This window comes from Malurus melanocephalus, unplaced genomic scaffold, assembly GCF_030028575.1.
Source record: "Malurus melanocephalus ecotype Western Australia unplaced genomic scaffold, MMel_1.1 scaffold_20, whole genome shotgun sequence".
Taxonomy (NCBI): domain Eukaryota; kingdom Metazoa; phylum Chordata; class Aves; order Passeriformes; family Maluridae; genus Malurus; species Malurus melanocephalus.
Window position 1 is genome coordinate 3,217,141 of NW_026623252.1, and position 24,178 is coordinate 3,241,318.

At 41.8% G+C, this 24,178-nt stretch overlaps 1 protein-coding gene across 1 annotated transcript in view; it reads right to left on the reverse strand.

Moving 5' to 3' along the window:
• The window catches only part of BARD1 (BRCA1 associated RING domain 1), a 39,711-nt gene extending 18,589 nt beyond the window's left edge, over positions 1-21,122 (reverse strand). The window contains exons 1-6 of the mRNA XM_057389874.1: positions 20,857-21,122; positions 20,700-20,756; positions 17,536-17,681; positions 9,917-10,926; positions 2,513-2,593; positions 1,654-1,826 (exon numbers count right to left, since the gene is read on the reverse strand). Coding sequence (XP_057245857.1) covers positions 1,654-1,826; positions 2,513-2,593; positions 9,917-10,926; positions 17,536-17,681; positions 20,700-20,756; positions 20,857-21,011 — 1,622 coding nt within the window. The 5' untranslated portion in view covers positions 21,012-21,122. The remainder of the gene's footprint in view (positions 1-1,653; positions 1,827-2,512; positions 2,594-9,916; positions 10,927-17,535; positions 17,682-20,699; positions 20,757-20,856) is intronic.
• Between the last annotated feature and the right edge of the window lie 3,056 nt (positions 21,123-24,178).

The following is a 24,178-nucleotide window of genomic DNA, read 5'->3' on the forward strand; positions in this document are numbered from 1 at the left end:
TTTCCATCATCAGTGCAATTGCAACACACACGGAGGCATTTCAGCCAGAAACAGAGAGGCTACAGAAGATCTGGAAGCCTCAGTTATTCCATGAGCAATGGACAGGACTGAATTTGTGCCACAGCACCCACGGTTGCTTTTGTCAGACAAATCATACCAAGATTAATGGCAGCTAAATCTGTTCTCAGAGATTTTAACTGAACATTATCTACATTCAGTGAAAAGTTAAGGTAGGGCTTAAGGTTTACATAAATCTCTCCTTCCCTGATTAAAAAGCTTCTGTTTCAACAGAGTCATGTTTGCTCATGTAGAATGAGCTGAAAGAGGTTCAGCTTCACCTCTGTTTGTGTRAACACAAGCGGCAGAGACCAAGGCTAACAGGACACCAGAGTCCATTGCTGGCATTTGGAATCTGGGYTGTGCAAACCCACCAGAGTGGAAACCCTGTCACAACCTTGCAGCAAAGCTGTTGGCTGTGATATGCTTTCAAATCCCAGACAAACAAGTGACAAGTGTGACACAACCAATTCCTCATATTCAAGTGGCTTGAAAATCTCTGAAGCTGACAGCTTTTCCAGGTGCACCGGTCCTTGTTGTTCAAGAACAAAGTGAAGATGAACAATTGATCCTTGTTCTACTTTTTCAGGCTGAAGTCTTGAGAGCTTTTTTGCTTTGTTTTGGTTTCTTCTTGTGTTTTTTAAACTCTAATATATTCAAGATTAGGACTTTATGAAAACCCTATGCTTTCCCACAAAGCACCTTAATTCTGTAAGCTTCAAGGGTGTGAATACTGAGAGCTGAAGTGATTAAGCTGAACTTGTTTATGCTTCTTCATGTGGCTGCCAAGGAAACTTGTATCATGCAAGACTTCATCCTGTTGTGTTACTATACACACACCCCCCCTATTGACAATTTGCATTGGACTCAAATTTATAGACACAGGCCTTGGCACAACAACAATACAACACGTAAAATTACATTTAGCACCTGAAATACTAACAGGCTGCAGGGTTATTCACAGAGTAAAAGATTCTTTAGCACCTCTTATATACAAATGCCAAAATCTTCAGGAGAATTAAATGTATAGAAGAGTCAACTGAAAATATTACTTAGCTGCTTTTTTTTTTGTTTAATTAAAAARTGTACCAAGGATTAGTGCCTTGTTCCAGAATGGCAAAAATGAAAAATACTTCCTAAATCTCAGCCTATGTCTATGTCATTCGTGAAAATAGACTGGAGCAAGATGCCTTCTGCTAGCAAGTGGTGTAGTAAAAGTAAAGAGACAAAAAACAGCTGTAGCAGTTCAAAACTCATCTAGCTCAGCATCTTAGAGCTGACAGCAGCCATAACAAGATGCCAACAGGAAAGCATAAGATTAGGGTGAGCATATGTTGTTACTTTCCTAGTACRATCTCCAGTATTGCAGCTATCTATGACTCAGGCATCCTCAGAAAAGCTTAAGGACAAAGCCAAAAGGAAAGGAAACACCTACCTGGAAAAGCAGGATACAAGCACAGCAGAGCACACATTTACCAMCCACCCCCTCACTTCACACAAATCACATTCATGACTAGCTCTGCTTCCTATTCRCTCAACATCCACTCTGGCTGTTGTAGCTGTGGTTAATGCCAGTAACATTCCACGTGTACTCACACAGCATCCCGGGAAGCACCGTGCAGGAGCAGCAGCTCCACGATGTCCACGTGGCCGTTCCTGGTAGCATCGTGGAGCGGGGAGTCGTTCTGGTAGCCCGTGGTGTTCACCAGCGCCCGGTGCTGCAGCAGCAGCTCCACCACCTCCCTGTGCCCGTGGTTACAYGCCTCGTGCTGGGTGGGAAAAGCCAGGAGGGGAAACTCAGGTGAAAAGGAATTCAGAAAAGGACTCCTCTTGTTGCAGTTCACTCCCTGTCAAACACTCTGTCGATGATTGGGGAAGATGATGCAAGGATACTGCATTACATTCCTGACAGAAATTAACCTAGGAGCACCGCATGGACAAAAAGCCCCGAGAAGAACTGAACAAAGGCCAAGCGTGTGCAAATTAGACTACTGGGAACAAACCCATCCAGATTACAGGCCATCAGGAGTATTCTGCAGGAGGAAGAAGTCATGGTTGAAAAGAACCTTTTGTTTATTTTCTGTAATTCAAGTGAGCAATTTTTTCACTCCACTACTTGATACATTTCCAAACCACTGAAGATATTAGGAACCCGTAAAATACAAACATTGTCTGGAATTTATCATTTTCAAGTTATCATAGCTGCATTTTCTGCATTTGSAGAGTCACAGGCTGATTGATTTTGTGGCCTGCCCTACACCCCAGAAAAGGAGAATTACACCTGGGCAGGTCAGTAGCTGCTAATGAATTCTTTTAACCTTGTTTATCATCAATTCTTCACTTTGCATAATTCTTTGTCACCTAAATGTGCATGAAAGGAACTAAAACATGGGAGAGGAAAGGAGGGATAAAGTTAAATCTGATCAGAAGACAGATAGAAGCCTTCAACACTCACCAGTGGTGTCCAGCCAGCATTATCTTTAACATTGGGATCTGCCCCATTTTTCAGCAGCTGCTCCACAGCTGCTAAGTCACCCTACATAGGAAAAAAACATAGTTATGAAAAAGTAATGAAGAAAATATACAGATACAACACAAATCTGAGCAATGCCCAATTATAAATTCAGCTGCAATAAAAGCATGACATAAGCGTTCCATGTAGATATTAGCAGGATAATGAAAGCTCAACTGATCTGGAGACCAGAGTTTATCATTGCTGTTCATTTAGAACCACCCACAAATTTTACACRAACACATATTTCTAGATAAAAACAATGCATGTAACAGAGTCGACTCAAAATATAAGGGAAAATTTGTGCTAATTTGCAGTCTGTCCACTAGAATCAACTGCAAGGATTAAAGTCAGGAATATTCATCGAGAACTTCCTTGTCCTTCAGACTGGATTTTTTTCAGGCTAATCTAAATAACATAGATGAAATATATTAATAAGCCTGACAAGCTTCTAGAAATTGGTTTTCCACGAAAGAAAAGGCGTTTTATTTAACACTGCAATTACTACTTACATTGAATCTCACTGACACTTTCTCTGACAGTTATCTACCAAAATGGTTTTAATTTGCTTATTGGAAAAATGCTATATTCGGTTTTTACTATAAGCAAGGAGGTGTGGAAAGGGTGAAAACTGATGCAGAGGCTATGGAAAGAGGCTGAATAGAAATGAGGCAAAGGAAGCAAAAGGGCAGAATCTGTGAATCAGAGGTTTTGACACCCTGAAAAGCAAAGTTGGTAATAAGATTGGAGCATATCCAGATGCAGCTATAAATAGGTAAGGAGAAGGTGCCTGTGGAAGCTGAGGCAAGGAGATCTCTGCAATGCAGGCCTCAATTCTTACTATTTTAGGCAAAATAAAGTGTTTCAAGACAACTGTTGACACTTTGCCTAGACCAGGGAGGGTACTGTGATCCCAAATGAAGAGAATAGAGAAACTGGTACCTAGCTCTTGCCAAGGCCAAATATACAATATAAAAAAATATCTGAATGAGAGAAATTTAATCCATTATATACATTGAGTTCGATGCCTTTAAATAGTGGAAAGTCAGGAAATTTCTAGGTGCTACTTGCAGGATGCCTTAGAAAAGGTGAGAGAATATTAAATTAAGCTTTTAAAAAAATACACTTAATCCGATTTTTTTTTGTTACCAAGGAATACTTTGAAAAAAATAAAATAGCTTTAATCTTTATTCTTTAAGTTAGAAAAAGTATTAAGATAGACTGCTCTGTAAAAATAGATCCAGCAAGCAACAACTGTAACCTCAAAGTTGACCAAAATAATGCTGAGACTCACTGGCTTTACAACCATCAAGCAAATTAACACATCAGAGATAAATTTCATGCATTATATTCACAACCTGGATGTCCCAGCAAAATGTTACATTTCAAGGCAATTAAAGGATTCTAGCAGCAGCATATTCTTTATGGTTGCAAGGTAACAGACATACATCAAACCTGAGGAGTTACTCAGAGGCAGCCAAGACAGTGCTCAGCATTAAGATCTTTCCTGACAGAGAGAACACACAATTATCTATAATGAGCGAGAGCTGAGCTTATCATTTAAAGTTCAGTTTGCAAACATGTACYGCAAGGGTTTGACATTTCAGGAATACTCCTTTAAAGCAGGAAGCACAGCTAATAATTTGTGTGGGCATCAGATACTATCACAGCTTTTCAGATCAGTTATGCGAACATTGATTTGTAAAACATCGCTGTGGATTTATCAAAGGAAACGTTGCTGATGCGGACACCAGGACTGACAACATCCACTGACTTAAATCCAGGCCCACGTCAAAATTAAAAAATTGGTGTTTTGCTGCTTACAGAAGATAAATATTGTCATCATGTCATCTGTAAATGGAACCTGCTCCCTACAACCAGCACCAAGCAACRAGAATGACAGTAAGGAGGGAAAGCTGTCATGAGCTGTGCAGTGACTGGATGGGTGCTGCCAATCAGGATTACAAGAGAGATGTTAACAAAACAGAGCCAGGAGAATGTGTCTTTTGTGTCCTCAGAGGCTCTTCAGTCAGTCACTATAATGTGAACATTTAGCTAAAAAAAAGGCAGAAGGCTAAATTTCGAGTAGCAGATTGTTAACAGACACTTATCAAGTCCCTTCTGCAAGCAGGACCACGATCAGGGAATCATTTTGGGTGGAAAGGATCTGTAAGAACATCAAATCCAACCACAAGTGCCTCTAACTTTGGACTGGATGGTCCAGAGGCTGATAACAGGTTTAGATTACAAGTCAAGCCAAGTAACTATGATCCAAGAGTAAAAAAAAAGTGAGGGTTTTTTTTTTTTTTTTATATATTGACCATTTCTATCAAAGTTGATGGAATTACTAATAAGTTCATAAATGCTTTGCTAAACTCTAAACAAAAAAGAGCAAGGACCTGGTAGGTACAAGCCCGAGACATAAATATGTCAATTCCTTATGTCTATTCTCCACAAGGGAGCAGAAGAAACTACACCTATTAACACAGAATGACTAATTCMAATATGCTGCATATAAAGCTGTGCTTTGACTAATGCTGAAATTAATTTTGTMTGTTTAGTTCAACAGTTTGAGTTTACTTGATGCAGCAGGACATCTCCAGTATCCACTAAGGAGCCACAACCARGTGACACAAGGAGAGACCCTCTCAGCAGCCTGTAGCAACAGCAGAGGGGGAAACATTAAGTGGAGACACTTYTTTTTTAGAAAGGGAGAACAAGGCAAACACCAGGTAGAAAAATGCTCCTACTATTAAGAATTCACAGGCAAGTGTTTATTTTGAAATCTCRTTATCAGTGAAGGATTACATCCAGCTCTTGAAGAGACAGGAGCTACTGCAGAATGCCATATTACCCATTCAGAATGAACATTTTATGCTCGTAACAAAGCTCAGGTGCAGTGACAAGACAGTAAAGCCATGGGTTTGYTCTTCCTCGGCACCACAGCTCACGGGAGCTCGGGAAGCCAAAGAAGCAGGAAAGGCACTGGGGCCATCTGTTGGCAGACCTGGAGCCGGCAGTAGCTTACAGAGAGAAGAGCATTTACACAGCTTTACAAGCACTTCCTCCCAAGGAGAATTTAGTTCCACAGCCACGGTTGGCACAGGCCCATAAAACCATCTCTATTTGGCTTCCACAACACAGGTGGTTTGTTTTTTTTCTTTTCCCTCAAGTCCTGATTTTAACACATATGGTTAAGAACTGCAAGTGYCCTTTCAGTCCTATTTTACAGGGATCTTTTTTCCATTTTGCCATATACAATTTCCATTAATCAAGGTATTTTTCACCAAAATGTCAAATTATTAAATGATTAAAAACATATTCTACCAGCTAAAGAGAGATCCAAGGAATTAGGATAGTACATGAAGATGAAGCTAAAAACCTGTACCACTTCAACTAAACACTTCTTCATTAATTTACCAATTTAATCAAACAACTTCAATCTTCATGTCAGACAAATGAAAAAAAAAAGAAGCCCCTTTCAAACACAATGACATTTGCTTGTATTATCTGGGGGGGAACTAGATTATTTACAACTCATGAATCATCAATGAGGACAAATATGGATTAAAGTGCTTATAGGAATTGTGAACCCTTTCTAGAAAACTGCAAGTTTCTCASCTTAAAAACCTCAAAATTAATTCTCTCCACAGCAGACTGGTTCCTAATAACAAACATACAAGCTATGCTTAACCTTTAATAAAGAAAAAACATGCACRAAGTTAACCTGCCTGAGAAACAAGTAACAACCAAGTATTGTGGAAAGAAAAATGGTAATTTGTTTCCAAGCTTTCAAATCAGCATTTGGGAAGATGGATTGCTTTGACTCATGGCCAGTTTTCATACTCTCAAGTTCTGCATTTGAAACCATTGCACCATTTCRTATTTGCCTCGACCTTATTTCTCAAGGAGGGCAGATCTTCTCCTGCAACCCAGCTCAGAGCCATCACACGCAGAAGTCCAGAACCAAAAGCAAGGAACTGCACAGCTGACACCTGAAAACARGTCAGACACCTGAAAACAAGATTTAAAAGTCATCCTGTTGTTGGCCATCACATGCTCACAAAACCACAACATCTTCTCTGCTTTCCTTCCTAACGTGCTGTTAACTGGTAACAAAGCAATAAAAGCAGCGGTCTCACAGGCTCAGAAGGAATTATCTCAGTTATTTTACTGTGATAATTATAATGACCATGAAGAGTCCAGCACAGCAGGCTAGCCATGGATAAAGCCCTTCTGTAGGCCCTCCTGGTCAGCTGTCAAAACTRAAGGGTCCCTGGAACAGGAGGTAACCAAAATTGGTCCCAAAACACCATCTCTCTTCAAACTAAGTAGATGCTCTGCATAGAGGCAATTTCATCTTTCCTCAGAGCAGGGACAACTCTCTAATTCCTTCTGACTTGAAGCATAACAAGCTTTCTCTTAGCTATTTCCTGTCAACTCCTTGTAATAACATCACTGTTGCCAAGGTCTTCTTTTACTCTCCTGTGCTGCAGCTCACTGTCCCTCTCCTGGAATCCATCAGGGCACAATTCCACCGCATTCTGCCCCATCATCTCCCTTGGCAAGGCAGGAGAAACAGGCATCACCCGGACCTGAAATGCACTGCCAAGGAACTGGGGGGGTTTTCTCCCCACAGCAGATCCAGGACTCCACAAGAACTCGTTAAATGGCACTGTGCCATGTTTTAATTGCCATGAAAGAGCTGGTCCTGTGAACAAACTGTTCTCTTACTGTAAAAGAACTCCCATGTGGAATGGCTGTTGATGGGGCAATTTCCCACTAGTTTAGAATATTTGGAATTGAACAGGTCACATTTTGTATTTTAACTAATTGGGATTTTTATCTTTAATGACTATGAAGACAAACGTGACTGCTRTTTGCTATGGGAAGAGTCACACTTATTTCCATTTATTAGTTTAACTCAGCATTAAGTTCATCTACACTAGAACCTTTCTTGAGAACCATTTTGATTTCAGTAAAATAATAACTCATACTAGTAGTAATAGTAAATGGGGACAATCCCTCAGAATCATTAGAAATAGCACAACACTCTTACTTTTCATGCCTGCTAAYGTTGTTTATGATCTCTTTTAAATAAGAAAATAGGGAGAATTCAATTAGCTTTAATTAAATTCTGGGTATTAGACCCTAACRGCTAATGAATATAATACAGATTTATTTTTATAATTAATGAAGTCGCAGAGAATTAGACTTTATTTTACTTTGAGGGAGGGTGGCAGCTACAAGCTTGTTTCCCTTTACACACAKGAAAAAACATTACTGGCTGTGAAAATAACAAGAAAAAAAAATTGCCCATAARACGAAACTGGAGAAAAATGCTTCTTTCAAAAACAGAAAAAAAAATTACAGAGTTATTTTGAAAAAAAAACCTACTAAAACTAAACCTCACAATGAGAATATACAAAAGAGCATAAMGCCTGGTGTTTTCAAGACCAGTTTGAGAAAATACTTTTATCAGTTCCATACACTGCTCCTGCAAGTTAAAAGATCATAACCAAGAGATCACTTTCCTCGTGTTATTTTAGTTCCATTTCAAAGAAAACTTTGAGATCACCCTGAAGCCCTTCCTAGCTCCACAAGCCTTTGCTAATGAGCATCTCAACGAATATGGACCTGATGGATAAAAACCACAGCAGAACTAATGAGGAACAGAAGCGATTTCCCACTTTAGCTCAATAATTATAAACATCAAAAGGCAACACTGAAAGGAACTCATACAGGACTGAAAAAGCCCATCCCACTGCCCACACTCCAGCTGGAAGTCAGCTTTTTTTTTTGGCTGTACAAATGCCAGTACGGAGAGCCAGCAACACCACAAAACTTGGATAATCAAAACATGTTTATCCTTTCTGCCTACAGCATGAACTATTTAATTTTTCCTCATTACTCTTCAAAATGCTTTGCAATGGAAAACCACCTTATTGGTATATCACCAATATGGCAGTGCTCAAAGTCTCAATAAGCTGCAGGGATAATGTTTTCTTAAATGAAATATCTGCATTCCAAAGAAGCATCAGGCATATTGCTGAAAACCACACCTGTGTGAAAACTTGTCAAGGCAGATCCATTTTCTTCAGACCCAGTCAGTCATGACTGTATTCATCACAAATTCCCAGGAAATCTCGGAAGGGTAATTTGTAAACAATGTTTTAATAAAGAGGAATATCTGGGACTTATGATGAGAGGTGACAAGAGATCTCTCCTTCAAAGCTCTTGAGGACAACATTTCATTTTATCCCCGCCCCCATTCCATATTAATGACATCAAATACAACATTTGAACTCCACTCAGCTTAGCTGACACTTCCATTTAGAAAGGTCTGGTGCAGCAGGAGTGGCTCATTAGAATGCCTTTCAAAGAGGACACAGTTATTTATCAAGAACAGCCTCAGTCTCACCAGACAGAAGTGCTGTATAAATGTCAGGTGCTTATAGAGGAATCAATTCTTCCAGTATATGCAGTTTATTAACTACACAGCATCTCTATTTTATGATTTAGCACAAAGCACATTTAAATTGCCAGACTACAAACTCTTTGAAATGACCTCTCAGAAGGGAGCTGCCACAAGTGCATCTGATCAGTGGGACAAGTCTTCCCCAGCTTTTACAAAGTAATGGGCAAAGACAGCTCCTGCAAAGAGCAAAGCCACAAAGTTCTACAACACCAGGAACAGGTTACGATAATAGCAGCAAAATGAGTGATAGGTGTCATTCCAAGAATAACACTGATCTTACATAAAACTGAGAACGTGCCAACTCTGTCCCTTCCTTCCAGAGCACAGCATGGGAATCACAGGGGGCAGCACCTCATTCCCTGGGAGCYAGCACTTGCATCAGGTGGTGAATCTCAAAGCTTATGTAATCATTAACTAATGTTTCATAGCTTTATCATTATTAAATGATAATTCAGAGCTTGTCCTGGCTGAGTTACCAGCTCAGGTCGAACTGATCAAGATCACTCAATGAGATCTGAAATACTTCCTAAACTCCTTATGACAAATCAGAGACAGCTTTCTGGCATACAAGGCTAAAATATTTAAATGCTTATCACTTCCTAGAACTTGCAGGTATAACTGACACTTTACATCACTGTAAAATGTAACACATTGAGTTTCTAAGTATAATCATCTCTGATCATTCCAACAGTAATTTCTTTATTAAATCAGAGAATCTGAATACTGTCCCAATAAACTTAGAAAATCACAAAATGATATTTTCCTCCCCAAAACAGGATGCTCTGAAGTAACCGATTTCCAGAATATTTTTTAAACAACACTGTCCTTTTAAACCYGTTTAAAGCTGAATTAGAAGATGATAGTCCTACCTTGATGGAAGCAACATGAAGCAAAGTCTCTCCTTTGTAATTTCTTCTGGCAATTGTGTTGCCACCAGGGGATTTCAACACAGGACTGAGTGGCGATGCTACTTGACTGCAAGTCTTAGAAGTGGAAGGGGTAGAGGGAGATTGTGAAAGTGAAGGACTGTTTATCACTTGAAGGGCTGCAGATCTTCTTGTCTTCATKCCAGTGTCAGTAAGTTTGGATGCAGAGGAGGAAATCTGAACTGGTGTCYGGTRTTCAGTTGCTGGGGAGATGGGGGARCCCTGCAGAAACTTCTCTAAGCCATCGGCCTGCCTGCCGGACTTCCCAGGAATGCCACTCTCACTTCTCCTTGCTCTTTTAGACTGAGGAGTACCCAGAAGTCTGGATTGCTCCCTTCCACGTTTCAAAGGCATAACTTCATTTTCTATTGACATCAATGCCTCTGCAGCACAATTTTTCTCCTTGCTATCTTGTGCAGAACACACAACCTCACTGTTATCTTTCTCCTCTGCAGATTCTACCTGTGGTGTCACTTCCACRTCTTCTGTATTTTTACTGGAGTCAGCTTCCTTTACAGACTCGTGCTSAGGTCTTTCTTCAGGACTCTCTGGTTCTGGAGTGCACAGCACTACTGGTTGACTGCAGATGGTCACACACTTTTCCTTGGGAGTCTTCTCCTTAACTCCTTTCTTCTCAGGTTTCTCTAAGCTCCACTCTTTGTTAATGTCAGCTAGATGTTTCTTCTTCATCTTCTTAATCTGTCTCTGGGTTTGTCTTTTTGTCGGCTTGGAGGGCTTTTCGTGAGGAGGGGAAGGAAAGAAATCATAAACTGAAGATGTGTCATGACTAGATGCGTCTTGACCAAAGTCATTGCTTTTAGTCTTAGCCTGACTCTTGTTCACGATACATCGAATCTTCCTGCTTCTTGGGCTGAACCACATTTTTATCTCTCCCTTCTTGCTCTTTTTTCCCAAGTCTGAGTCGGGCGGTGTGGATGTATCTTCTGTCGAATCTAAGARCATCAGAGAACAGTAAAAATAATTATGGAGTGCTCTTCAGAACCTCACAAAGATCACAAAAACAASTGCAGTAACTGATGAAGTGTTACTAAATACAATCTATGAGTGCCTTCATTCCTTCTGAGAAGACACACGTAGTGACTCGAAAAGCCCTAGCAAGGTCATGCCACTCTGGAATTCAGAGATCCCAGTGCACCTACAGCTATCCACTAGGCAAGAGAGCATCCTGGCAGAGAAATTCCTTCAGCAGTCTGGGTCCACAACACAGCACGTGAACACAASAGCTCTGATGAGGTCAGAAAAGGACAGAAGTTGGCTTCTCCCACTGAGCTTTTCTTGGAAATAGGTTTAACAAAGACGCATGTGCATATACAAAAGAGCACAGAAACAATTTTCTAAAGAGATATTACAGTTCATCCAAAGATGAAAAGGAAGAATGGCTGTAAGCAAGCAMAATAATATCCTTATAAAAATGTCGAACACTCCTGAGAAATTTTAAATGATTCCACAGATAGAGCAGATGAATCAGAGAAATATACAGAAAATCTGTAAGCAATTGCATCCTGTCATTTGATCCTTCACCCCTGGGTAGTAAATAATTTCAAGGAAGCTAAGCATTTTGATGATCTCAAACAATTCTTTAAAAATATGCAGTGGAGCAATTTTATAAATCACGTTATGCAGCATATTACAAATCAATGACCAAGATGATGGAGGAATATCCTGTCCTCCCAGCACATGCAATAACAGTTGAGAACAAGTACTGTAAATACTGTCCTCAATGGCTTAAGAATAAGTTAAGGARTATAAAGTGACCTCTAAGTCAGACATTAATTTAATTTGACAACTTTTTTGGAGCAGAAGAGCTATACCAAATTTTTTATCAATTCCYTTACAGGCACCCAAATTATTTTAGATTATTTGGATAAGTCCTCCAAACTAAATGCACAACTCATTCTTCCTGTTGCCTCAAACCTCAGGGACTACCACTCACAAAAGTCTTGGTGATTTATAGCAATCAAACATGAAACCAATATGAATTTTGTTATTTTCTCTTTTTTTTTTTTTTTTTTTTAAAGCAGCACTAAGACTAAGATTAGAAGGGAGGGGAGGGTTTTAAGCATTCTTGAAATAAACTATACACATTCTCAATTATTAAAAGTGACAGACACTCACTGCAACAATCTATCACTTTCACTTCAGTGCATTAACTTTCTATGGTTAATTTATTTTCTCCATACCTTCTCTTTTATTTTTGGTGTTAGTAACTACAGCCTGTTTTTCACAGCAAGCTGGGATAAACTCACAGCAGCAAACACACTGGTTCCAATGCCTTAGTCACAAAAAAATGCATTTGAGACTCCACTTAAAAGAGAACTGTGTAGCTAGTAATTCAACACTAAAATAGGCATTCAGTTTTCTTTTAAAGCAATATTGCAAAGTTAAATGTTTCCTTAATCTTGATTTCAATTACCCTACTTACCYCTGGAATTAAAGTATGTTACATATCAGATTTAGCTGGAGGAATATGAAAGCCATCAGAYCCAAAGTGTCATTAAGAATACAGCTTGAGGCTACTTAATCCATCATTTAGGCATCTAAAGGTAATCATCAAGTACAGAACTGCAGCTATTTGGTTTTCCCSTAAGGCTGGGCTTGGTGCAAACAAGAAAAAAAGCACTGAAATCTCAGAACTAGCTAGCCTTGAGATCATATCCAATCTCATTCTGACAATAACATCTAAAAAAAGGAAGAGCTTGATTGCAAACAGATGCAAAATATAAAACACAAGTTACTATTTACTTGTCTTGCCTTCAGTGTTTACACAAACTAACAGATTTCCTTGTAAAATATTTACCTTGCTAGAGCTATCAGTCATCSCCAAATAAAGAGAAAGAATAAAATTGGCTTGCAGAAGTAATTTGTGCAACAATTYTATGAAGGCCAGAATTCTTTTTGATGTGTATAGCACAGCAAGACTTTAAAGTCCAAGTGACAAATTCAATCAAAGGCACTGTCCTTCAGAAGCATGATCTAAAGCAGCATAATACAATGAAGCATTTACACTGGATGTACCACTTCTGGCAGCAAGAAAGCCTGTGAAAAAACCACCAAGAGGCTTCCTAAACTGCTCTGTCCATTACTGGTTGCTCAGCAGGGACTCATTAGTCAGGTTATGAAAACCCTGCTGAAAATGTAACAACATGCCAAACAAATACTTTCCCAGGATTATTTTTCCTCACCTGAAATTACCTGAGGTGTAAAAAGAGGATGTTGCACGTTCTAGAACAGGGAGGCACTCATGGGATGTGATTAAAAGATCCCCTTATCCTGACAAAGAGATCCACCCCGTCCAGAAGCCAGCCTAGGGCATCTCCACAGCCTGCCTGGGAAGAAAACTGCATCTTCTGTTTTTTTCTTTGACTCTGCTACACCTTTCTCCATTTCCAAAGCATACAAGGTAGGAAACAAAAGTATTTTGGACAAATGGCCAATCTCCCTTCCCTGAAAATCGAATCTTTTGATGGACCCACAGCTGAGAGAAGGTGAGAGAGGAGACCCAACACCAAGAAGCTGAAAGGAAATTCTTATGGTTTAATATGTAAATGTTAATTTACATTCCGAGGGTATTATATGGTGGCTAAGTTCATTCAGTTAAAGTATCTTCTGAGAATTGCTCACAATAAAATCAATCCCAATGAATTCTCCGCTGTCTTCTGAATTCAAAGACAGAGCTTGGATCTCAACACGATTGAAAAAAATTACTATTATGATTTTGATTTAATTATCTTCTTAATACATAAATGTCCTCGCAGAAATTTTTAGAGATGCATTTAGACAAGGTAAATCAGTAGAGCATGCCTTACTAATCCTAGATTTTAAGCATATGCAATAGCATAAAGAGCATCTACAATAACAGTGTTAGAATCAGCCTATAATAAATGCAGCAAATTTAGTCTTCATTACCTATTAAATGTAACATTCAGATACACAATATATTAACTGAATTATTTCTAAATTGGAATTATCTGCACATAATAAGCCTAAGTTTCTCAATGCCGACATTAATAATAGAGTTGGATTCCCTAAGTGTTAAAAGGGTTGAGAGTAGACAAAAATACAAGGAGATCGTCAGTGCCTTGCATCTGGAGCTCTATCACCAAGTTCTGCTGTAGTGCAATAACAGGCTAGTGCAGGGGAAAAAAAATGAGCAATTAGAAAATGTGGTTTAGCTATCATTAATCTGCATCAAAGGAATATAATGATGCACATTGTGTGCCTTTCAAATTATTCTCTATTACGGGTTTCAGAACAGAAGTTGAGAAATCTCTTTGACAAACTAGTCCCTTATTAAAAATCAAAGGGAAGAGCTTTGGTACCATCTGTGCAACATTAGTGCCTTCACTGAAGAATGATTATTTTGCAAGTTAAGTACTCAACACAGAGGGGGAAAGGGAGAAATTCCAGCTATTCAAAACCTCATCTTTAGATATTATGAAAAACRTTACAGCATCCACGAAATGCAATGTAATCTGTTACAACAGGAGCTTTTTTTGCAGTAAATGTGAAAGTAAGTCATGAGGCTGATTGAAAGTTGATCTCTCTTACTGCCCACCAGCGTCAGCACGAGTCCAGGAAGCTTTGACCAACACCTGCAAGGTGCAGCTCTGCTTAAGAGGGAATGAAGCCTTTCTCTTTGATATGTTAAGAGTGAAGCAGAATGCTACAAGAATAAGGTAAATCAACTATAAATGGTTGGTGATGGTTCTGAAAATATACAACAATCTCTTCTTTTTAAAGAACATTACACATAAAAGTCTGCCTAAGTATTTAGAACTTCTCTTTCAAAATCATCACTGTAAATCAATATCTCTAGTGTTTTATATACACTATGTCCATGATTCAACAAGTTCTTATAAATTATCCACCTGTGAAGCCCRTCACCTCACCAATGTCAGTTCTCAAGATGTCTTGGACACTGTGACATTAGAGCTAAAGAGTTTGAGCTGCAGATACCCCATCTGTGATGTCTGCCAGCCAGCTTCCCATTACCCTTGGGAAGGTACAACACAGAGCAGCAAAAAGGTCAGGCAGCTCTCCTCACCTCGCCAAGGACCAAGGATATAAAACCTCTAACAAGTGAATTAATTTGGAGGCTCAGCATTTACTACCTATAGCTTGAATTTTCCACCTATAATTTGCACTTCGTAGCCAGTTTCAGGTTTGTTGTTCGTCAGTTCCTCTTCAGTCACCCCAGGAGTGTCATTTGCTGTGTTTCCCTCTAATTTAAAAGGAAGTATTAGCTGTTTTGTGCAGTCTTTCATGAATTATTTGCTGCTGCTTCTTACAATGCACATGCTGTTTGGCAAAAGCTATTCTTATCCCACTGGAATACAAAGTGAGATCCCTCTCACGTCTGCTGTGGAACCTCAGGGTACAGGGATTTTTGTATTTGMAATATTCAGTGTAGCTTAACCCTATCCTTTTCAGTCACAGCAGTTCTGTGAGGTTGGTTTTTATTTTTTTTAAAAACCCACACAACTTACTGCATGCACTAGCTCTGTCAGAGACTGGAAGAATAGGTAGTAGGATGCACTTGCATTAGAAATTTCAATGTCAACAAAGATCTCGAAAGGAAGAGTTAAGACCAGYCAAAAGTGTCTCAAAACAAGGCATACAAAGCAAATATACAAAAGGGACATAAATATATGTAAATATTCTTTTTTTTTCAACTGTTTCTCTTCCTTTTCTGCACTGAAAGATTGATTTTTCGGTCTATTTCCTTTACTGGAACATAAAGTACAATTTCTGACCTTCTAACACAAAAGAGAAGAAAATAGTGTTGACAGAAGTACGGTTCTCTAAGAACATGAAAGCACGTCCTTAACAAGAGAAGAGAGCCTGCAATTCTCCAAACCCAAACATATTTCACTTTGGATACATTAAGTTCAAGGCAGACATCTATGGGAGGTGATGGCTTTGCCAGAGATGAGGGACAAAACATCCTAAAGAATTTGCTCTCAAAACCTCTAAAGCTACAATAACATCCTGTGACTTTTAACCTTTTTTTTTTTTTCCAAACACATAATTGGTGGTTCTTAGAGGTGTGCTCATTTACTTATGAATTCAAGCCATTCCTGACAGCGAACAATTACCAGCTCAGGAGGTTTTTCTCTAAACCCTGGCATCACACATCCAAAAGGCCACTRTACTGATCCTCAGCACACTGCAAAAATTATAAGTGAATGAAAGTCATCTCCCACATCAGTTCATATAAAACACCTTGTAAAAGGCAGGAACAAAGCTGAAGTTAAGCCAAAACAAGGGAAGATAAAAAGAACCTCATGTAGTTCTATGGCCTAGCCACAACACGCAGAATTTATTTTAGAAGAACTACGGGATTAAATGTATTATTCAACTTTTAGTACAGTTAAACACCAGACCAATTTTTAAGAGTTAATCCTCTAAGAGTTTTCCAAAACATATAAACAGTATCAATAATATCACCATGCTGTATTTTAAATGATTTATTTATAGCACCACAAATAGTTCCTCCCAGACTGATTCACTTTTGAGCATGCTTTTAAAAGTCTTCATCACTTAAAATGTTTCCCTGAAATCCTATTTAAGCCATCAYCTGTTTTTTATGCTCCAGAAAATTTAATCACCATAGGATTTTATATCTATATAAAATGTATTCCTTTACACTCGGACACAGGCTTCCAGCCTCCTCACTTAAAATGCAATTTGGTGTCAATAAAGAGCTATTCCATAAATGAATGAAGGTGCTGATGGKATTAGACATAGAAAAAGAATCTTAAATTTAGACAAACATATTAGGAAGCAACAATGAAGGAAGAACTACCTTTTCTGTATCTGACAACTAAATAAATGTTTTCTAAAACTTGCTATAACATAAATGCTGCTCTCTGAAGACAGAAACATGCAATCACCTACGTTTATTTCTACAGTTTTTCCTACTTTGACAAACAGGCTAAAATTTGATAGAGATGAATTCCCAGAGTATGTTCTCTGCCATCTTTTAGCACAGTCAGCAATGACAAACCTTCACTGCAGCAGATTAGCTGATTGTCAGRAACCAGAAGATAAATGAGTTAAGACTTGCTTCCTTCCCCTTTTTTGCCAAGCGCAAAAACCATAAACTGAAAATTACTGGGACAGCAGGCCCGACTCAGTGCACAGAAACCTAAGAGGCAGGAGATGATATGCATTAACTCTTTAATAGGGACCCCCTAATACAATGCAGAACGTTTCATATTGGGGCTCCCATAAGATGTGACAACCTGTGCCCCTGGTTTGTACCATGTGACTTGGCAATCTCTCCCACTTTCATCCGATTTTGGAAGATGAATTCTAATGAATCATGGACTAAACCGCTCATGCAGATTTCTTAGTAAAACAGATCCAAAGCACGAGCAATCCATACAGACAGACCTCTTCGAATCAAATTTTCCAAACATGATTTGGAAGAGCCTCTTGGAATTTTAAGCAGGGCTGCACTGCTCATTCCCTGTAAAGCCTGCGAGATGAAACAGAGCAGCCCAGACTCTGTGGCCACCAGGGACCCGGGTGACCCTCACCTGAGGCATCAGTGCCCAGGAGCTGCCGCAGCTCGCTGCAGAGCTGGATCATGTTATCCAGCTGCCGGTTAATCTGYGCGTCCTGCACCCAGGCTGGCGTGTGGCACACGGGGCACTCGGTGCCAACACAGTCACCCACGCAGGATCTGAAAGGCAAACGGAAAAYCTGTTATCCAGTGTAAGTTATCTACTGTACCCACATCAATCGTGTCACAGTCAAGCACACATCCAGAATCTCTTATTTCAGCATTTACAAACCACTGTTGTAAAGCCCACGTGGGACAGGATATATTTATCACGGCAAGTGACAAGCTGAACATAATTAAGCAAGCCACTTCCAGAGCCTTATCAGGTACACCGTCGTGAAAAACGTGGTGCCTCMTGACTTCCACACACACAAACTGGCCAAAATTTTCAAAAGCCCCACTGCTGTTTGACTCCAGGTAACAATTAAGCCCAAACAGTTAAAACCACATGTTCTTTTACACCTGCTATTTTGTAGCCTTCTACTTTTAAACAAGTGATAGAAAGCTAACTCACAGTAAACTGTCATTTCTGCTTTTTCCTTCCTAAAATTTTCTTGATGMTGTGAAGAAGTTTCACCTGTGTGAACACTTTTCTGCATGAAGTTCCATGAGGATCTCTAGGTGCTCAGAGTATTTTATCACTGCTCTTTCAGAGCATTTATGTCAGATGATCATGGTGGGATGGGGGGGTAAACAGATTTACTCAGTAATACTATCTCCCATAGTAGCATAAAATCTTTTATTCTTTTGATTAGGCCATTGAGAGGACCTTATGATTTGCCACCTGAACTGCAACATTCAAGGGCCAYTGTTACATCTCATCTCCAATCTAGCCTATAAATATAGGTTATAGATTCACATTGCCACAACAGAAACCATTTCAAAAGTCTCAGTCACCTTAGCACTACTCATGCAAAACTTGCTGCAAAGGTGTGTTTTATGCTTTAAACAGGCAAAGGCCCGTGTGGCTGAGACACTGCTGTGTTTGGGAGACTGAAGCACAGATCTTGGCTTCAACATATTTCTAGATGACACTGACAAATCACTTGGAGCAAAGAGAAGGACTGACCAGGTCTCCTCCTCTAGGGAAGCTGGCCTCAGGTTTCCCAGCCCTGTAAATGACACTGCAAAGGAAACTCAGAATGACTTTTACACCACAAYATCTCTTAATTACATGTAGCTGTTGGGGTTTTGTAGTTAACTGACAAAGACGACAGGTAACCTAGCACTACCCAGACAAAAGTGCAGCAACTGATCTTGATAAATATCCCTGTCCATAATAAAACCATGCTGAACGAGAACCAGTTGTTTTATGTGTGATCTAAGTATTGCAGTTCATTAGTTTCACATATTTCACTTATTTCAGAGGCCTGGTCGGCCATTCACCCCAACCCTTCCCAGGTGTGTCAATAAATGTTTGTCTTCAGCAGGGCACCAGAATCAGTTTACATAAGAGTACTGCAGATGGATCCATGCCCCACCTAATTTGGTCCTAAACAAATTAATCTATATTTCCTTACATTTATTTAAAAAAATAGCCACTGCCCAAGACTCAGTCATCAAAGACAGATTAAATTGTTGCTAAAAGATCAGGTACACAAAAGAGAAAAGATCAGGCACAGCACTAATCGAGATAATAGCAAATAAACTCCTTTTTCTGGGGCAAGAATAGCTGCTAATGATGCTTAACTCTCCTGTTAGCTATCCTCTCCATCCTCATCAATACAAACTGCATTGTCTTCTTGATGTTTGGAAAATTTTTCTTTAAAGACCCCACGAAACTTCAACCAACAGTGGGTGTTTGAAATCTATCACCTAGAATACAGCAGCTATCCAAAATAACACCACAAAGCCTTAGATGCCCAGCAAGTGAACCATTACATTTATTAAGCAACACATTCATATTTATAAATAACTTGTATAAGCTTCTGGGGGCTATTTTACCAAGTAATCTGCAGACAGATTGCATAAATGAAACAAATAATTTTTAAAATTCCTTTAGACACCAGAATCATAGAATGGTTTGGGTTGAAAAGGGACCTTAAAGCCCATCTCACTCCACCTCCTGCCATGGGCAGGGACACCTTCCACTATCCCAGGCTGCTCCCAGCYGCATCCAACCTGGCCTGGAACACTTCCAGGGATGGGGCAGCCACAGCTTCTCTAGGCAATCTGTGGCAGGGCCTCCCCACCCTCACAGCTACGGATTTCTTCCTAATATCCAAWGTAAACCTGCTCTCTCYCAGTGTGAAGCCRTTTCTCCTTGCCCCTTTCCTACATGCCCTTGTAAAAGAAACTTCTTTACAATTAAAGGCCACAGGTGGGAAAGAACATACATGTCTGGAGAGAAATCAATCATTTGTGCATCTTTTAATATATCCATACTAGGGGAAGAGATGCTGAGGGCATCTATCCCAYAATCAGTTACTCCTTAATAAAAAGCAAGAAAATATTCTGCTTGTATTTTACCCTTTAGGCCTTCAACATTGTAAATTCCTGTTAAAAAAGTGCAGCTGCAGACAGTGAGTGGATACACATCCATGAGGAAGGGTTTTCCTCAGCTTCTATTGACATAGTGACTGCAGTATTAAGAGGCAGCAAAGTTGAGTATCTAGGCTGGCTTACAAGCAGAGGCCAGTAAGCACTCAGCTTATTTGACCAAGTCAAAGCAGAAGTAATCCTGCTATCCCAACGTGTTTGGATACACGTGAAAACAGGTACAGAAAGGGAGGCAGGTGTAAAGGAGCAAAGTCTTGGCAGAAGGCCAAAACAACAACAAGCACCACCCAACTCTCTCAGGCAGAGGAAAACCCCCTTGGAAACAGGAAACAACTTTGCAAGCTACTCTTTTTTTTGTTATGTGAGGAGTTGATGATGATGATAACTGCGAGTTGTTTTGGAATTCTACCCTACTACAAGCGGCCAACTCCCTCCATCAGACTGAGGGTTCCCTTCACACTGGCCAGCATCCTGAAGCCCCAAACAGCACTCCGGCATGGGACTCATAGGGAATAGCAGATCCTGCGTTCTCTCAGCCCCACGAAAGGGCCAGAATGCACCACCGGTGCCCATTTCCCTGTCCTTTCTCCACAGCACAGCGKCGAGGGGGGAGGCGGGCGGGCGAATCCCGGTACTTACAGGCAGAAGACGTGCTCGCACTGTCCCAGGGACACGGGCTCCCGCAGGACGCCGGCGCTGTGGGCAGAGGAAGGAGAAACGCGACACTTTTAACAMGAGTTAAACACTGTAGAGGCCGTCAGGGAAAAACTGCGGGGGGAAGGAGGGCATCCATTACCAGCGGGAGCAGCTCAGCGCCTTCTCCAGCCGCCCCAGTGCGGCGCGGGTGTGGGACCAGGAGCGCCCGGACGGCGCCATGGAGGGGGCAGCGGGGCGGAGGGGGCTGCCCGGGGCCGGCTGGTTGCCCGAGCGCCCTCGCAGCGCCTCCCTCATCGCTTCCCTTAGGAGTTCCCTCAGCSGTCTCTCATAGCCTCCCTCCTCAGCCCTTCTCCCCTCAGCGCTTCCCGCCGCCGCTCCGAATCCCCCGCCCGCKGTCACTGCGCAGGCGCGGCAGCCGCGCGCGCGCTCCCTGCCCTCRGCGTTTCCCGCGCTCCGGGAGTGGGGCGGGGCCGCCCGTGAGGGGCGGGCTGTGGAAATGGCGGGCTGGGCGAAATTCGGGGCGGAGATCCCAGAAACACAGGGTCAGTTAGGGTGTGATGGGGAAAAATGGGTGCTAATGTGTTCCCAAATGACTCGATGGGTGGGGATCTTCTGTAAAGATGGGAGAAATAGGCTGTTCACGTCTTCAGGAAGTTGTGAAAGAGCCACTCAAGTGGCTGTGGGAATCATGAGGAGAAATGGGTCTTAATGTCTCTGYGAACTTCAAGCCCCGCAAGTTTGTTACAGGACTCAGGCACTTTGACCCAGATACTTTAAACTTCTGGACTTTAGGGTAATAAATAGGAGAAATGGGTCTGCACAACTCCACTGCAGAACTCAGAGAGTCTGAACTTCCGAACTTAAGGTGTAAATGAAGATACCAGTTCAAGGGTGGAATGTGTAATAAGTGGTTCGGGAAGGCTTTACCTTCCTAGTGCCCCAGCCAATGGGAAAGGAAGAGTGCAGTCGGGAGTTTAGGATAAAAGGAGTCTGCATCTTCCAAAACCTCAAGAGAAACCGYACAGGGCTATGCCCCAGTGGACTCTCTCCTTTTATACGAATAAAGTTGCAGGATTCCCTGTCCCYTTGGCTGGCTTTTCACAGCATGATTTTCCACACAGTGGGAAAGACCTCTGAGACTGTCGAGTTCAACCTGTGACCGATCCCCACCGTGTAAACCAGAGCAGAGCACTGAGGGCCAAATCCAGCCATTCCTCAGACACCTCCAGGGACAGTGACTCMACCACCTCCCTAGGCAGCCCCTTCCAATATCCAATTATGTGAACAAAATCTACCTGTTTTCCAACTTCCCCTGGCACAGCTGGAGKCTGTTTCTCCTTGCTCTGTCCTTTGCTCTTTGGGAGCAGAGCCTGACACATCTTTCCAGTGTTTGTGTATCTGTAACAAACATATCTTACACAGCATAAATATCCCCTACCCAAGCAGGGCCTGAGACAGGTGYGTGGACATGGCATCGAGGTGTTGAGGGCACCCACCCCTCACACCGGCACCCAGCCCGGGCACAGCACCTGGCCCGTGCCAATGCCTTTCCACCCTGACTTGGAACATATCATTTTCTTTCTTCTATTCTACCCATTCCTCAGCTTCCTCTGACAGAGATACCTTACCAGTCACCATTATTTCGGGTCTCCAGAGTGGTTTTTCCCTCAGTCTGTGTGTCCTGCARCACCCCAGGCTTCAGCCCAGTCTCCCAATTTTTGCAGGCTGCTGTTTTTAGAAGGTACCTCCACAGAGACACAGCCCCCGCCATCCCTCTACAGCGTAATTACTGGAGCACATAAAGCAGTTATAGCAGGAATTTATCACTTTCAGGTAGAAATACTCCTGGCCAAGTAATAGATAGAGCAGGAATGCCAGGAGCAATTTATAACGGGCTTACTGACATTTCACGTGGAGAAGCTCCGCCAGTGAATAAGCATCAAGCCATAAATCTCAGAGAAAACATGATTAAAGTGAGCGAGTTATTCTTTGAGGGAACTTCATCATAAAAGGACATGGCGAYGTGGAGCTGCAAAATTTGGTTGATGATAGCCATAGAAAACAGCCATCAGAGGGGTGTCCCAGCCRTACCTTATCTGGACAGAAGGAGTTCTACTTAAATGGGTGTTAAATCAGGGCTGAAAGTATTTCTTAATAAGTTATTAATGTCTTCCAAGAAGGAGGCTCTCCAGTTTTCAAGTGTCACACTCCTCTGCTTTYGTACCTTCTTCCCTCCGTGGCTCCTGAACACCAGGAATGGTTTAAATTATTATTTTTGTAATGATTTTTTTTTCTTTATTTCTGAAATATTGCTTTATTTCTAAATATTTCTCTTTGCTACTAACGTGAACCAGAGGTGCAGGGAARTGAGCTCCAACACAGGATGTGGAATTGTGAAATCCCTCAGCTCTCTGGTTCTGAGAACATTTGCTGCTGCCATCTRGGGCAGGCTGACACATCACAGGGCGAAGCAGCGTCATGCTCTCTGCATTCGTGATTAGTCCCTATTCCTGAGAGAGGAATCCGTGGAGGGGCTGAAAGGTCAAACAGCAGCCTTTGCAGGTGACACTGTCCTCACGGAATGAGCGCCGGAGCGGGATGGATGCCGGCGCCCCGATCCTCACACGCCTCGTTTCATCGGCGCAGAGCGCGGGGCTGCTCGCTGCCATCGGCAGCGCAGGAGCTGCATCACCTCGCTGGGATCCAGCAGCGAAAAGTGTGGCTTTGTGTCTGTAATGGGCTGTTGTTTTCTGGTGCTCAGGAAAAACCCCTGCGGCGTTAATGACAAGGCGCGGTGTCCCCTCTGCTCACATCCCGTCACGCCCGGCAGCGCCGACCCGCCGGGGAAGCGGCGCTGGGGACGGAGCAGCAGCCACGAAGGCGAGCGTGGAAGTGCGACAAAAGCACTTTGTGTTCCAAAGCACACCTTGTAAGGGACTCGTGTGGGTGCTGGATGCTCCCAGGCAGCAGGCGCGCTCGGATGTGTGTGTGACCGGCTCTGACTGCCGTGAGCTGCCTCAGGGCACGGCATTCTCCCACCATATCTTGGAGGAAGGAAAGGGTGCACAGGTGCGCTGGGTGCCCAGGCGCCCCGGGTCTGTGCTGCCCAAAGAGGAGTTTGTCCCCAGGCSCTGCAGGCTGGGCACACCCCATGGTGCCTATTTCCATCCTGTGTACATGCACCAACACACCTGGATGCAGGAGGRGGATGACAGCAAGGAACACAGCTGGACAAGGCACCGCTCACTCCTTTCCTTGGGCTGCAGAGAATGGAGCTGGGACAGGGACCTGCTCCCTCATGTCCCCAAAACCAGGATAAACTCACAAAATAAGCTAAGCCAGTCATTTCCCCCTTAGAAATTAAGAGTTGCCAGGTGCAACCTTAACATGTCCCTCTAACTTGGCTGTTGTGTGCTCATCCTGTGCTCCAAAAACCCAKCTCCCAGAACCTCCCAATGCAC